Below are 15,833 nucleotides of genomic sequence, written 5' to 3' on the forward strand. Positions count from 1 at the left end.
AATTTTAAACCTTTTGAGGTTTTTGTCCAATTATAGCATCTGAGTAGCACAAGGACAAAAACAAAATTAATCACGATGCCGAGTCTTCCGCAACAGTCACCTTCACATCAGGGCAGGATTACTACTTCTACAATTTTCCAATATACAAGAATCTAGTGCGCAAGCACCTTGCAGTTAACACCGACCATAATCGTGATTGGTGTTATCTAATGAAGATAATTAATTTAATTATCTTCATTTAAACATTTAATTGCTTCATGCTTCAGTTTCTGTTCTATTTTGCTTGATGCATTTGCTGTGCCCAAAGACAACAACAAAGCAGAGTGAGACCTCTCAGTTGTTGGGGATACCAGCATTTAAGATGCTGAAAATACTTTTTAGCCAAATAAGCTGATCCATTGGCTGTTTCTTCCCTTCTCTTGCTCGCAGCATCTGATTGCTAAATGTAATTCAAGACTACAGACAAATGCAGTCTGGTTTTGGTGGTCTATATAGGAATTCTTGAATTACAATTCAGCGATTACCACATCTGTAGGAGGCACATATTTGCGGTGGATAATGGAAATAACTCCAAAACTACATGCCATGTGATTTTTTAAAATAAAGACCCAAATACCATTCTAGGATAAAGAAAAATTTTCAAAAGCAAATATCAGAATCTGGAGTGACTGCACCATTTTATGACAGCTCCCAAAAACAATGCCTTTCAAAAAACTCTGATACGCGATAAAGTTTAATGACTGAATAGATTATTTCATCCTCCTTCCAAGTTTTAATGGCTTCCTACTTACTTTGTCCAAGTCAATGGGATGCATCCAATGTCTGGGTGAGGAGAATTAGCATGCTCTCTGTTTTTGTGCACCAGCTTGCGATGCATTTTCAACCTACATCACTGGCAAACAGCAATGCAAAAAAAATGTCTAATTCTCTCCGTCAGCACATAGCTTCTCCATCGGCAAGTCCTTAGCTGTGCCTCATGCCAACACACTGGATGCCTTGCAGCCCCAGGCTAAAGCTTCAGAGGTTTGGCCCCCAGTCATGGTGTGCGCGCAGGTCCACTGACATGTGGGCATGCCCGACATTCATGAACAAAACTCCCAGCTATGGGCAAATTAGCTCCAGTACCTTGTTGATACCTTGGAAGAATCAAAGCCTAGGGGAATAAATCTAAAGGCAGATTTATATCTAAATATAACAGTCCAGAACTTGCACTCCCTGGAATGTGGGGGAGAAGAAAGGGTCATATCCAGGAAGTACAGTATCCCAGAAAATGCACTGGGGTTCTTCCAGGAAATTCTCAAGCAATGACTGTACAAGAGGTTTAAACTTTTGATGGGCAACTTTCTCTGCACTGGGAACCATCTGATAACCTGAGACTTTGGACTGTTCCAACCCTCTGAGCCAAAAGGTTAGGATTAAAACCACTTCTAACTTGTGTGTAACTATAATGAGGGCACTGACACTCCCCCATTCCTTGTGCTTCACCCCACTCCTGGGCAACTATAATGAGTACTGACCCTCAACCCACCTGGAGCAACCCTCACAATATCGACTATGCCCCAATTATCCATCCCCTCACTACTCAACCACTCCCTGCACTTGACAGACCTCACACTCAACAGCCCTTCCTCATGGCCCATCCTATCCACCCTCCCGGACCCATTCTGCTTAACCACCTTCCTTCTCTCACCCGACCGACTTACCTTCTCCTTGACTTCTCAAAGTGCAATTAAACACAGGGACCTTTGAACTTACCAAAGCTACTGCTATAAAGAGGAGGCATGGCTGCACTTCCCTAGATACTGTTGTCCTGCACTGGAAGGCCTCAGCAACCAGATAAACTGCACACTTCTCACTAGGGCAGGGTTGGAAGAGCCAGTAAGAAAAATTCAGCTCTCTACTTGGGTAAGTAAAAGGAATGCAGTGACAATCTGACTCCGATTACCGCTCCTCGGAAGTTCTAGCACATCAGCTTTCCGGCAGCCAGGTCGGTGCCAAGTGTAGTGCTTTGTATTCCTATGGACTCAACTGGGGAGGTCGAGGGGGAGACGCTAATGTTTAGGCAGGCCAGGCACTCCATTCATCTTGCCCAGGCTTATGCCCTCTTGAGGACACTCCGGTTTTGCTTTAGAGCATGAGCACAACATGGAAGGCAGCAGTTCCAAGTGTTAAGCACGACTGGATTGGTGGAGAAAATGGGTATTGTCCCACTGGTCAGCCACCTCAAGTGAGGCAACCCCCAAATATTAAAGGTGCTGACCGACACTGATCCATCTGTTTCAATGGTTGCTTGGAGGTTATTGTCTCTGCTCAAAAAGTAGACCGAATCTATCACATCAGACAAAAAAAAAGGATGCCAACTCTTCGACTGGCAAACTGAATGTCAGGACCATGTACACAGGATGGACAGATGGCTTGCTGGTGATTAATGATTCACATGAGATCAGGTAGACTGAACATTGACATTGCTGGACTAGGTGTGACAAAAGATAAACATTACATTTTCATCTGGCAGGGATAAGACCAGAGCAAATGCATGAGCATAATGCAGGCTTATCTGTAAGGAACTTGTTACTCTCGACAAAATAACTCCCCACAAATGGTTCAGTCTGTGTTCTCTCCATCTGCTTCTCAACTCAGGCAGGACCAGCTAATCTCATGAATCTATATTCCAATTCTGTGCTCCAAATGAAAGTAGTTCTATGAGGAACTTGAGATTGCTCACAGGAGTGTCCAGAGGTCAAAACACCTTTACCTATTGGGAGTTCAACACGAGAGGCATGGACCACAAGACATGGCTCTCTTGCCTTGGACTTCATTGCCTGGGAAGAGAGAAAAATACAATGGACAAGAGACTATTTGAGGTTTGCTGCTACCACGAGCTTTGTGCAACTAAGACTCTTTTTCAGAACAAGCTGTGTCACAAGGTGTCCTGTAGATATTCAAGATGAGGACATTGGCATCAGCTGGACTTGACCACCACCAAATGTGGCTCTCCCAACAGCATTTTCAATGCATACAGCTAGCACAACACTGACTGCGTTACATATCACTCTCTAGTGTGCACCAGGGTTAGGATGCAACACTTGGAAGTTTTTTTCATTCAAAATAGAGTTATTCTGATATTAATGCCAGCCATACCGCTTAGTGATTAAAAACCAACAGTTCCTTGACCTGATTGTGAAGATGCTCTCGAGCGTTAGCATACAGAGTGCAGGTCAAAACAGAACATACTTTGATACATCTACAATACTGCAATCTCAACACCTGGGAAGCAAAGGCAGAAAAGTGCTGACTGGTTCAAGGCCAACATAATAGTGATGGAACCTGTTGTTGGAGGCAACTGATCTCATCTTGTCAGGATCAGAATGAGAAGACTGAATGCACCAAGAGCCACTCGAAGTAAAGTCCAACAGATGGCTGGGCACTGCTAATGCCTACTGGTTATAACTTTGCCAGAATATCCAGGTGTCAGTTGACACAAGAAATGCTAGAGGCATATATGAAGGGAGCTAAAGAGCAATATACCTCTCAGAACTGAAAACAAAAAGGTGGTGAGGTTATAAACACCTGAACTCATCAAGCATGGGAAACTGGAACTCCTGCAGCATCTGCACAAAAATCAGTCTTTGCTGGACTGCATAGTGCACAGATTGAACCCTGTACAAGAACAAAGGTAACTGCAGAAAATATCAAAGCGTTCCCCTGCTGAACATCATGTGAGAAATACTGGTCATGTTGCCTTCATCATACTCCGAGCTTGGCTGAATACATCTATCAAGACTCAGTGTGATTTCAGAGCCAGTAGATCTGGAGTTGACATGATCTTCTCAGTCTGGCAGCTGCCAAGAGAAATACCATGAACAAAGGAGACATATACAAGACTTCAGTGAGTTGTTTTACTCTGACGATGATGAACTAACATTCCATACTGGGAAATACATTCAGCAGCGAGTGGACAGACTCTCTCATGCCTGTAAGTGTTCGGTTTGACATCAGCATCAGGAAAACGTCATGGTCCAGGATGTTGTCAAATTGCCATCAATCAGCATTACAACAATGTGATGCTAGAGATTGTTGATAGATTCACATATCTAGACTTTACAATAACCAGCAAACTGTCATTTGATGCTAAAATCAACACAAGCATCGCAAAAGCTGCAGCTGCTGTTCAAGATGAGCAAGAGAGTGTGCGGAACAGCAGCAACCTGGCTGAGAATACTGAACTGTGAATCTACCAACCCTGCGTCCTCAGCACACTCTACAGTGGTGGCACCTCATGTTAGGCAGGAGAAAAGGCTGAACAGTTTTCACCCTTTGCTGTCTCAGACGCATCCTCAGCATCTCTTGACAGGACAAGGTCACCAACTCGGAGATCCTGGAACATGCTAATTCCACTGGCATATACTCATTACTAAGCGAACAACATCTGCACGTGCTCAGCAGGTTCACCAGATGGACAATGGAAGCCAGATACCCAAAGACCTTCTGTACTGTGAACTGATTGATCAGTGAGGTCACTACTTTCTGGACATCCAGAACTCTGCTACAAGGAAACATGCAAGTGAGGTAATGAAGATGGCAAACATTGACACTTACAACTGAGACAGTTGCTGGTGATCTCTGAAGGCTGACTGTTTGGAAGGCACTAGAAGGAGCAAGCAAAAATGGAAAGCTCAGCTGGCTGAGAAAAAGGCCCAGGGAAAACAAAGGCCAATGAATCACGCACCTACTCAGCCCACTGTCTTCTTCTGCAGTAAATGGAACAGTGATTGTCATGACAGTTGAGACTTCTCAGCCATACTAGGCTATGTTGAACAGTTGACCACACTGCAAACCATCATCTTATGGAGATGGAATAATAAAATTATTCCGTGACAAAAATTGAGGTAATCTATTCAATGCTTAAGCTTATAGGCAATTAGACTAAAACATTTGTACAACAACAAATCTAGAAAGAAAGTACAAAAAAGCAACCACAAACTGTTTAAAAATCCTTTTGCCCTATCCACCAGCACCCCACCTCCTCTACCCCAATCTGACCTCTCCTCACACTCCATCATGCAAGTTTACTGTTGAATACAGAAGTCATGAAAATCACTACTGTTGTCACTTTCAAAAGTCATCAGAATTACTTTTTAAATGTGCTCCATTCAAAAGAAGGTAGACGCAAATGTCCAGGCCATCTGTGCTCACCCTACCCTTCAAGTCCAACTGCAATTTTATTCTATATATAGCTTTAAATGTAAACGTAAACTTAATCATATTGACCTGTATTCAAATTTTTAATTGCTCAATTTCCTCCCGATGCAAAATGCTATCCTACATTTGGAACGAATCTTCAATTGTTTCAATTTATTAGTGTCTTACTTTTGTACAGCAGTAGCTTGATCAGAGCTTTCTGTTGTGCCCTGACTGTTCTCCACAAAGCTGTGTATGTCCACTTCATTCAGGGAAGAGGCAATAGTGGTGTGACTGGTGTCCTCCGTTTTAAGAGAGAGCGCCATTTCTTCATTGGATAGTTCAGAATCATTCAACTTTAGGTTGGGTACAGATTGATTCACCTCTTGTTCCTCAGGTGGACACCAGAACAAACTAGCACCTAAGGAAGAATGATTAAGTCACATTATTATAGTATTACAAGAATGTTCTCTTTTCGAATAGTGCTACAGGGTCATTATTGTTCATCTGAATTACCAGAACAAGCAGATTTGGTCTTTATTTAATAGCACCTCTGGTGTAATAGTGAAGCATATTCAATGTGTCAGCTAACGTCATATATTCACGTTTTGGGCTGAGCAGCTCTGGACTAGACTACATAAAAGGCAGATATTGAAATCCCCCACCAGAGAAGACCTGCTCAAACAGGTCAACTGATTTTTATGTACTAATACCATAATGGAAGTGCAAGATGCCATAATTTCAGGCAACAGCAGTCAGTCAAAAGCTACTAGCTGCAGCTAAAGTATCAGCAGAATTAAGTGTGTATTGTCTACTTTTGTACACAAGCTCCCAGAGTCTTACAATTCAGCTACATTATGATTGTGGAGGCCTCCACTCTCTACCCAATACTGGGGATGCTTGCAATTACCACTGGATATTTGGCCCAATACATCCTCCCAGGAAGGTGCCTTTAGAATATCATAAACAGGTAACACTAGGACCATGAAATAATGGTATAATTTACTGGCACTATTATAAATGTGGAAAAACTTAAGTGGAATATTAAAATATAGAATTGTTATTATGCAACTGTAATACACATTTTTTGAAAGGCAAGGACTTTTTGGTCAAAAGACCAGACTTCGATTTTAAAAATAAATCAACTGGCTGAATTTTGAAACAGTATATAAATGGATGGATGATTTGCCTAGCTTTGGCTAGAAAAAGGAGTCTGTAGGGCAACCCTCATTATGAAAATCAGCAGTGAGATTAGAAATTACTTAGCTGGGAAAAGAGACAACCAAGAGTGGAGGAAAGCTTTGGACTGATTTAGGAAAAATTAAACGTCCACTGAAGGGACAGTGCAAAGTATAATCATGGTGGGGATTTTCAGGGGTGGAAATTTTTCTGTAGTTTAGAGTTTAAGTTGCCTACAAAAAAAAGTTTAGTCAGCAGTGTTTTTAAGTTTGTTGCAATAAAAATCTTGAAACTAGAAGTCTTGTCACGCGACCCTTCCAGTCAGTCAGTCATTGGAAATTCTAATACCTTTTTAAAAGTAATTAGTATCTATAGGGATTGTTATGCCATTCTGCATCCTAGACTGATTGTAGTGTTTTGCAAAGTGCTCAGTCTGTGTTGTGTTTGGTCTCTCCAATGTAGAGGGACCACATGTGAGCAGTGAATGTTTAGTATACTAAAATGATATTCCACTTAAGTAAACCATTGTTTCACCTGAAGAATTGCTTGGCACCTTGAACAGTGTGAAGGGAGAAAGTGTTGCATCACCTGTGCTGGCATGGAAAGCTGCCCTAGGAAAGCTAGGGGATGTTAGAAATGACTGAGTGGAGCAGGGTATCATGGATGGAATGGTCCCTTTGGAAAGTTGAAAGGGGTGGAGAAGATGAATTTGGTGGTGGCATCATGTTGGAGGGGGCAAAAACGACAGGACAAGATCCATTGAATGCCAAGGCTGGTGGAGCAGGGTTGAGAACAAGAGGAACCCTACTGTGGCTGTGAGAAGAATGGGATGAGATGAGAGTAGAAGTGCATGAAATAGAATGGACACGATCAAGGACCCTCTTAACCATGGTGCAGGGGTGTGGAATTGCTTAATTAAGGAAAAAAAGAACACCTATGTGATGGAGACTGAGAAAAAGAAAGAATGGAATGGGTTATTTGCAGTATGTGTAGAAGTGTAGCAAGTAGCTGTAGGAGTCGATGGCCTGTAGTGAATAATAGCTGATAGCCTATTGCCAGAAATGGAATTGAATGGGGGATGCTTTTCTATATTCTAGAAAAGTCAAGGGAGGGAAGAATCTGAGAGGGTCATGTGACAGCAGGAGAATCCTTTAATCTATTTGAAAATTATGAATGTAATTTTTGTTTGTATTTACTATTTACATCAGAAATATTTTTACCCCAGAGAATTATAGTAATATCACTTAAGATGAAGGCCAAGAAAGCCAAGTATCTGGTATCACTTGGGAAAGCTCCTTGCCTGTCACAGTTATTGCTGAGGTTCAAATTTGAATATTACTTTTAGTTACTTTACATTTGTAAAGTCTACCAAACCTGCTGCAAAAATAAGCCTCTAAGCGCCAATTGAAATGAGTGCTGCCTTGATTTATAGTATATGAAAGGTCACAGACTGGAATGCTGTCTCTCTTTCCACAGATGCAGCCAGACCCGAGTACTTCCAGCACTTCTGTTTTTATTTCAGAATAAAGATTTATTTCTCCTGATACCACAAGGGACAAAGTGGACACACTTCAATTTGTTGCAAAGCCTTGGTGGACTCAATTTTTAAGTTATGAAACAAAAACTGCCCCAAGCACATTTTGGTACACAAATTATATAGCATTTCTTAAAGAATATGGTAAAGTAGTTTCCATTTAAATATTCACAATGTAAAGAAATTGTATTATTCAGATCAGATGCTGGATATGTTGTGTCTCACCTGTGCTCACAGCAACGCTAACACTTTTTTTCATGTGAATTCCAGGAGATGTCTGGGTTTCCATAGCAACAAATCCCACTTGTCTTTCTGGCTGTGGTGAGGTGTTAGAAATGCCAATACTTTTGGAAGAGCAATGTGTCACAGGAGTTGTAACACCACATTGCTGCGTGTCCAGAAGTCGTCGAATCTAAGTAAAGCAAACACTTAAAAGTTAACTAAAGAACATAAATGATTAATTGGGTTTCCACAACGCTTTAGTATTTTGAAATATTATTGGGTGATATAGGATTGATGCACTTAAGTCAGTTTGGTTTTGTCATGTGATGCGAGGGTCTAAACCAAATCAAACTGATTATCTGATATGGAACACACTCTGGACATGCATCACTTACTCAAAGGTCATAGAATCAAAGGGCAGGTTGACAATAATCAGCACTTTAGGATTCTCACATCCCCAGAAGAACACAACTGGAGTTTAACCGATTCAAAATGCTTGCACAGCTCATGTCCATCAGGACCATTGGTTTTACAGTACTGTTTGGAGTACAATGCAAAAAACAAACAATTCTTACTTACCTTTTCATTTAACGTCACAGAACCAGGATGGCTAGTCAACAGCACTCTCAGAAGTTACGATCTTGCCTGCGGCAATTGTTAGATCATTGGCTCAGTTACAATTTGCCAAGGCTAGTCACTTTGGAACTCATGCAACTTATCACACTCCATCATCTACCCCACCCCACCCCCTTAATCCCACTCCTCCACTACCCAGATATATGCCTTCAATATTGCGAAAGGACATGCATTTGCAATGTGCCAACCAGCTCAATGCCCTCACCAGTCATGCTGACTAGGAAAGGAAAGTAGTACAGGACTTGCATTTATACAGATTCTTTCATAACCTGAAGATATGCCAAAGTATTGTTTTTGAAGTGCAGTCATGGTTGTAATGTGACAGCCCCAATTTGCAAACAGCAAGGTCCCACAAAAAATATACGAAATACACAACTAATTAATCTGGATTGGACTGGACAGGACATTGAGAGAAATCCTTTGCTTCTCTTTGAATAGTGCTATGGAAGAGCTTACTATGACCAAGAACCAGCTGTACGGTGATTACTGGAGATTCAGCAGAGGACAAAGCAGAAACCTCCTCTGGCACCACTATATTATTTGATGGTTAGACATGGGAGGGTGGGGGGGGGGTGGTGGTCAGAGAAGAGAGGAAAGGCCAAGATCAAAAAAGGTAAACTTTTCTAACCACAACGAAGGAAAGAGGAAACAGAAATAAATAAGAGGCACTTACCCAATGAAAATAATTCACATTCACAATGGAAGTAGAGCAAAGAATATCTTTATATATAATCAAATGGAGGTTATTGGGCGGGGGGTGGAGAAACATGCATATTTATAAAGGTTTTTACAATGGCAACAAATACTTTCTCTGCAAGACCAGCGTAGTTTAGTTCCAGCAAGGTGTGCAATGATTTTACCTCATTGGTCAAGCAGTATATTGAGTAAATTTTCTGCATTATTATAGTAGGAAAATTATTGGCATATTCAGGTTTCTATGAAATTGTCATAAGCAAAAAATAAAACATGATTCGCTCCAGAAAACCATCCCGTATGCACTCCAGGAATTCCTCCTCTACTGTGGCTAATTTGATTCTCCCGATCCATATGCAGATTAAAGTCACCCATAATCACAGATTACAGAGGGACATAGATAAACTGCAGAGCTGGGCTGAGAGGTGGCAAATGGAGTTTAATGCGGAAAAGTGAGAGGTGATTCACTTTGGAAGGAGTAACAGGAATACAGAGTACTGGGCTAATGGTAAGATACTTGGTAGTGTGGATGAACAGAGGGATCTGGCTGTCCATGTGCATAGATCCCTGAAAGTTGGCACCCAGGTTGATAGGGTTGTTAAGGCGGCGTACGGTGTGTTAGCTTTTATTGGTAGAGGGATTGAGTTTCGGAGCCAGGAGGTCATGCTGCAACTGGTGCGGCTGCATTTGGAGTATTGCGTACAGTTCTGGTCCCCATATTATAGGAAAGATATGGAAGTGTTGGAAAGGGTGCAGAGGAGATTTACCAGGATGTTGCCTGGTATGGTGGGAAAATCGTATGAGGAAAGGCTGAGGGGCTTGAGGTTGTTTTCGTTAGAGAGAAGAAGGTTAAGAGGTGACTTAATAGAGGCGTACAAGATGATCAGAGGATTAGATAGGGTGGATAGTGAGAGCCTTTTTCCTCGGATGGTGATGGCTAGCACGAGGGGACATAGCTTTAAATTGAGGGGAGAGAGATATAGGACAGATGTTAGAGGTAGGTTCTTTACTCAGAAAGTAGTAAGGGCGTGGAATGCCCTGCCTGCATCGTCAACATTAAGAGCATTCAAATGGTTATTGGATAAACATATGGATGATATTGGAATAGTGTAGATTAGAGGGGCTTTAGATTGGTTCCACTAGTCGGCGCGCAACATCGAGGACTGAAGGGCCTGTACTGCACTGTAATGTTCTATGTTCTATGATTCTATAAGATTGACCAACTCATTAAATTTGCTGGAATTAAAACATTTTGAATCAATGGCAAGTTTGCACGATCTCCCCGTACTTGCGTGGTGCTCTTGTTTCCTCCCACAGTCCAAAGACATGTAGGTTAAGTGGATTGGTCATGCAAGGTTTCCCCTTAGCATTCCCAAGAGGTGTATGCTGGAGGTTGGGGGAGGGGAAAAAAGAGAGATAAGTGAGCTAAATATCTGGGTTACAGGGATAGGGGGAGCCTGGTGTTTTCAGGGGGGGGGGGGGGGGGGGGGTGGCGGCCTGGGTAAGATGCTCTGTCAGGAGAGTCTGTACGTACTTGATGGGCCAAATGGCCTCCTTCTGCACTGTAGGGATTCTATCATTCTAGGATACCCAAGACAACTAATTTAGATGTACATGTTTCTAATATACTACAAGGTTTCCTTATTTTGGGTAGGGAATAAAGAGAAGACGAAGGGGAAAGATCACGACAGAATGAAAAAGGAACTATTGTGATCTCCTTACCTGAGCCTGAAGGAGCTTTAGTTGTTTATCTTGTTCCACGAGAATCTTGTAAGCATCAACGGGCAATCCCATTGTTCCATTTCCTTCTTGGTCATGCTCCAGTCTTCCAACGGGAAAGTGTAAACATGCAGACGGAACTGTGCACATTTTACACTGATTTGGCAGGGGTATATGGGAGCCTCCAGGTGATTTCATCACACTGCTGTTTGGAGGTGAAGTGCTTCCTGCTGGCCCAGGCAAACCCTGGTTTATTGGACTGTTATTCACACACAAAGTACTACAGTGAGAATTTGGTAAATAAGTTGGAGCCTGTTGGCATGGTGCAGGGCTACAGTCATGACAATTGGGCGAGTGGATCCCTTTAGAGCCATACACTGGGATATTTCCTTGCCAATTAGCATTTATCGAAGGCCCACAGCAGGGTCCATGATGTTGGCAGCAATTACAGTGGTTAGTTGGATATGGTGTGTGAAAATGTTGGGGAAGCCCTAAAAGTTGCATTTCAGGAGAATGAGATGGAAAGTTAGGAGTGTGCTGTAACGACTGTCGAATGGATTTGTTAGGAGAAGATGGTCCTTGTGAGTGTCTTACGTTGGACATGGATTGCCAGCCTCTGGGAGAAACCCCTCCTTTACTCAAACCACTGTTTTTTATTGGATCAACTATATCAGTGGACATAACCAACTTAGGTTGGTTTAAGGAAGTGTCAGGCGAAGGTCCACTTGACGGAGTAGAACAGGATGATGATGATGATGATGATCCAGAACTCTTCCTGACAAAATGGCCACCTATCTGATGTTGCTTTGCTGGTCTTTCTTTACAAGACTTAACAGATGCAGTTGATCCACGTGAAAGAGTCAGATTTTGTTTTGAAGGAGGAGGTATAACTTGGGATGTCATTCCATGCTGCCCATTTTCAGAAGATTCCTTGGTTGAGCTAAAAGTTCCAGATGCTCTACCGATTTTTGTTGTCTGATGAGGTTTATTTTGTTGTAGTCTTGATGCAGTACACTTTGACTCTATAAAACTTCCATCAAATACAAGTGACAGCTCAGGTACAGAAGGATAGACTCTTGGACACTAAATAGAAAGAAAGTGTAATATGCTCTGGAAGTTAAAGCATTCAATGCAGATAGCAACTTCTAAGGTGGAAACTAGTTTGGCCATGTTAACATATGTAGAATGTGCTAGACCCCTGTAATATAGTGCCATTTCAAAATCACAGTTCAAATCATCCAGCATTACAGCACTTCATTTTAAGCCATGTAGCTCAACCAATAGACCTACTTTACATGGCACTTGGTGGAAATTTGTACAAATGCCGACTGTATGTATCAGAATCTCAGACTGAAAACGTGCCTCCAAACTTGACCTATGCACTTCTGTCTCAAATGCATATTTACATTCTTTTTTTTGTCTTTTAAGGTATTTACATTCTTGAAGAATCCGGCCACAAATGGGCTATTTAAAATTTACATGACTACTAGTATCTTATGGCAAGAGCAAATCGCTACCGTCCTTTAAAAGGAACAAGTTTCCACGAGAAGAGAATCATTCTATTAACAGGGGACAAAAGTTGTTTTAGGGTTAGTGCCTGGAGCTTGCTTGTTCTGTCTTTGGGACTCAAAGTGGGGTTTCCCCCCCATATTCTTCCATTAGTCACAAGCTTGTTTTACACATTTCAAAAGAAAGGTACAGGGTGGATGAACAATGTACCTCGTTGTGCTATTATCTGTAATAGGTGGGGTTTAGCAGTCTTTTCTCATCCTTTTCATATGTTTGTAGCTTTTAAACCTAGGCTGTCCATCACTATCACATTCTCCTCCAAATACTTGCGTTTAAAATGTCCCATGTAATTATCTTTTTTAAATACACTATTAAAGGTATAGTAACTATTAACCTTTTGGCCATGAGGATGTGGACTTGGTGTTGGTCTTGGAGAAAGGTCCTCTTCCTCCACACCAGAGTCATTGTCACCAATCTTGTTCGAAACGGACTCGCACCGAAGGCTGCAAAATAAATTTTAAAAATGAAATCAAAATTTATAAACGTGGGGAAAATCTCCCTTCTGGTACATCTACTTAAATAACAGATTTGTAATCATCTCAGCCCAGAATTCTCAACTTGCATGGTGCGGGACAGTAGCAGTAGTTAGCACTACTGCCTCACAGCACCAGGGACCCAGGTTCAATTCCCGACTTGGGTCACTGTCTGTGTGGAGTTTGCATGTTCTCCTCATGTCTGCACGTTTCCTCCGGGTGCTCCAGTTTCCTCCCACAGTCCAAAAGACGTGCTAGTTAGGTGCATTGGCCATGCTAATGTCTCCCTCAGTGTACCCGAACAGGCGCCGGAGTGTTGCGACTAGGAGATTTTCACAGCAACTTCACTGCAGTGTTAATGTAAGCCTACTTGTGACACTAATAAATAAACTTTAACTTGCCCATACTGCTTCTGGTTGAACTTTTTAAGCATAGCTATTAAAAAATATTTGCTCAAGTGCATACTTTTAGTGCTTATACCTGCAGCACTGACAGGAACGCTTAAAATACACACAAAATAAAAAAAAACATACACCAAAAAAGAGCCCAAGGGGAAAAAGGTTCAGCTCTAGCTAGGAGTCCACATCAGCATTTGAAAGTCTTGTACCAAATCAAATCAGGCATTTGCATACATAACAGCCACATTTTCCTAAATCAGCAGGCCACTTAAATTTGATCAGTTTCAATCTCATGTATCTAAAAAGGTAATAGTGCATCTTGTAGATAGCACACATTGCTGTCACTGGGGGAAGGAGTGAAGTGGATGCTGGAGGTGGTAGATGGGCAGCTAATCAAGCAGGCTGTTTTGCCCTAGAGTCAAGTTGACGGAGCTGCACTTATCCACACAAGTGAAGAGTATTCCATTACACTTTTGTTTTGTGCCTTGTAGATGGTGGACAGGCTTTGGGACTTCAGGAGAATTATGTACTGCAGAATTATCTTTCCATTAGTAATTCAGAGAATATAGGCTCATTACAGAAGAACTCTCTCATTCCAGGAACCAATCTAGTGAACCTTTGCTGTGCTGCCTCGAAAGCAAATATACCCTTCCTTAAATATTGAGAACAAAAGCACACAGTGTTACAGGTTTGACCTCAACAAAACTGTGCAATTGTAGCAAGACTTCTTGATTTCTATACTTCTAATTCTTATTCTATAAATGGTCAAACCATTATCGGGAATACATGACAAATGAGAATATACTAAGAAGGGTAGATGAAGGGAGAGATCTTGGTGTACAAGTACACAGGAACTTAAAGGCAGCAGTCAAGTAGACAAGGTCGTAAAGAAGGCTTATGGAATGCTCTCCTCCATTGGCAGAGGAATAAAATATAAAAGTAAGGCTATAATGTTGGAATTGCATAAAACACTGGTGAGGCCACAACTGGAGTATTGTGTACAGTCCCAGTCACCATATTACAGGAAGGACATAGGAGTGCAGAGGCGATTTGTAAGAATGTGGTCAGGTCTAGAAAAGTGTAGCTACGAGGACAGATTGGATAGGTGGGATTGTTTTCCTTGGAACAAGGTGGCTGAGGGGTGACTTGATAGAGGTGTACACAATGATGAGGGGAAGATGGATAGGATAAAATTGTTTCCATTGATGGAGAATTCTAGAACCAGGGAGACAGATTCAAGATAAACGGCAGTAGGTGCAATACTTACAAAGTCCCCGCAAGGCTGCTAACCACCTCCTTAAAAAATTCACTCTCTGGATTTTTATTTTCATCACTTAGTTCAAATTCAATTGGGTGTTTTGCGGAAGACTCGGTGCTCTGAAAAAAAGTTCAACTGCTCATAATATTAAGGGTTAAACTGGTCAGGTAGAATTAACATTAGCAATTCATCAATGAATAGTTAAAACCAACTATTGCAGAATATTGCCGTTAATATATTTTTAAAAATACAAGACACTCGAGATGTGCTGGAAAATGAGTTCCAAGCCAAAAGGTGGACAGATGAAATGGGATAGCCAAAATTTTGTTGAAGTGGTGGATTTTAAAAGGGGGAAGAGACAGGGGGTGGGGTGGTGGGGGGAGTCTAGGGCAGGTGAAGGCTGGCAGTGTCACAGAAATTTAAAAAGTGAGCAGTCTTGACAACTCAGAAGATATGAAGCAAGATCAATGAACAAGGTGTCAAAGGCTGTGAACCAGCCATGACAGTGAAGGAACAGCACTATCGTCCCAAATCAGGATGGGAGTGTGGCTTGGAGCAGAACTTGCCAGGTGGTGGCATTCCCATGCATTTGCTACCCATATTCTTCTAGGTGGTAGAAGTTGTGGGTTTGGAAGATGCTGTTGAAGGAGTCTTGGTGAGTTGCTGCAGTGCATCTTGTATATGCAATACACTGCTGCTATTTTGCACCAGTGGTGGAGGGGACGAATGCTTAAGGTGGTGGGTGGGGTGCTAATCAAATAGGCTGTTGTGTCCTGGATGGTATCAAGCTTCTTGAATGTTGCAGTCACACTCATTCAGGCAAGTGGAGGGTATTCCATCTCATTCCTGATTGGATCTTGATGGTGAATGGAATTCTATTTGGCAGATAAAATTACTAGCAACAAATTGACTTTAAATGTTTACAGTATCTTTAAAGAGTAGAATCTTCCTTAGAATTAACCCATGTACTT

At 41.8% G+C, this 15,833-nt stretch overlaps 1 protein-coding gene across 4 annotated transcripts in view; it reads right to left on the bottom strand.

Annotated features, from left to right (window-relative positions):
- Positions 1-15,833, bottom strand: part of stil (STIL centriolar assembly protein) — a 55,855-nt gene that overhangs the window by 8,614 nt on the left and 31,408 nt on the right. For 3 of the 4 annotated variants that reach the window (XM_078218540.1, XM_078218541.1, XM_078218542.1), the window contains exons 10-14: positions 14,872-14,981; positions 13,068-13,176; positions 11,168-12,247; positions 8,120-8,306; positions 5,371-5,602 (exon numbers count right to left, since the gene is read on the bottom strand). In XM_078218540.1, coding sequence (XP_078074666.1) covers positions 5,371-5,602; positions 8,120-8,306; positions 11,168-12,247; positions 13,068-13,176; positions 14,872-14,981 — 1,718 coding nt within the window. The remainder of the gene's footprint in view (positions 1-5,370; positions 5,603-8,119; positions 8,307-11,167; positions 12,248-13,067; positions 13,177-14,871; positions 14,982-15,833) is intronic. The other variant, XM_078218543.1, reaches the window with a different exon arrangement.

Source organism: Mustelus asterias, chromosome 8 (assembly GCF_964213995.1).
Source record: "Mustelus asterias chromosome 8, sMusAst1.hap1.1, whole genome shotgun sequence".
Taxonomy (NCBI): domain Eukaryota; kingdom Metazoa; phylum Chordata; class Chondrichthyes; order Carcharhiniformes; family Triakidae; genus Mustelus; species Mustelus asterias.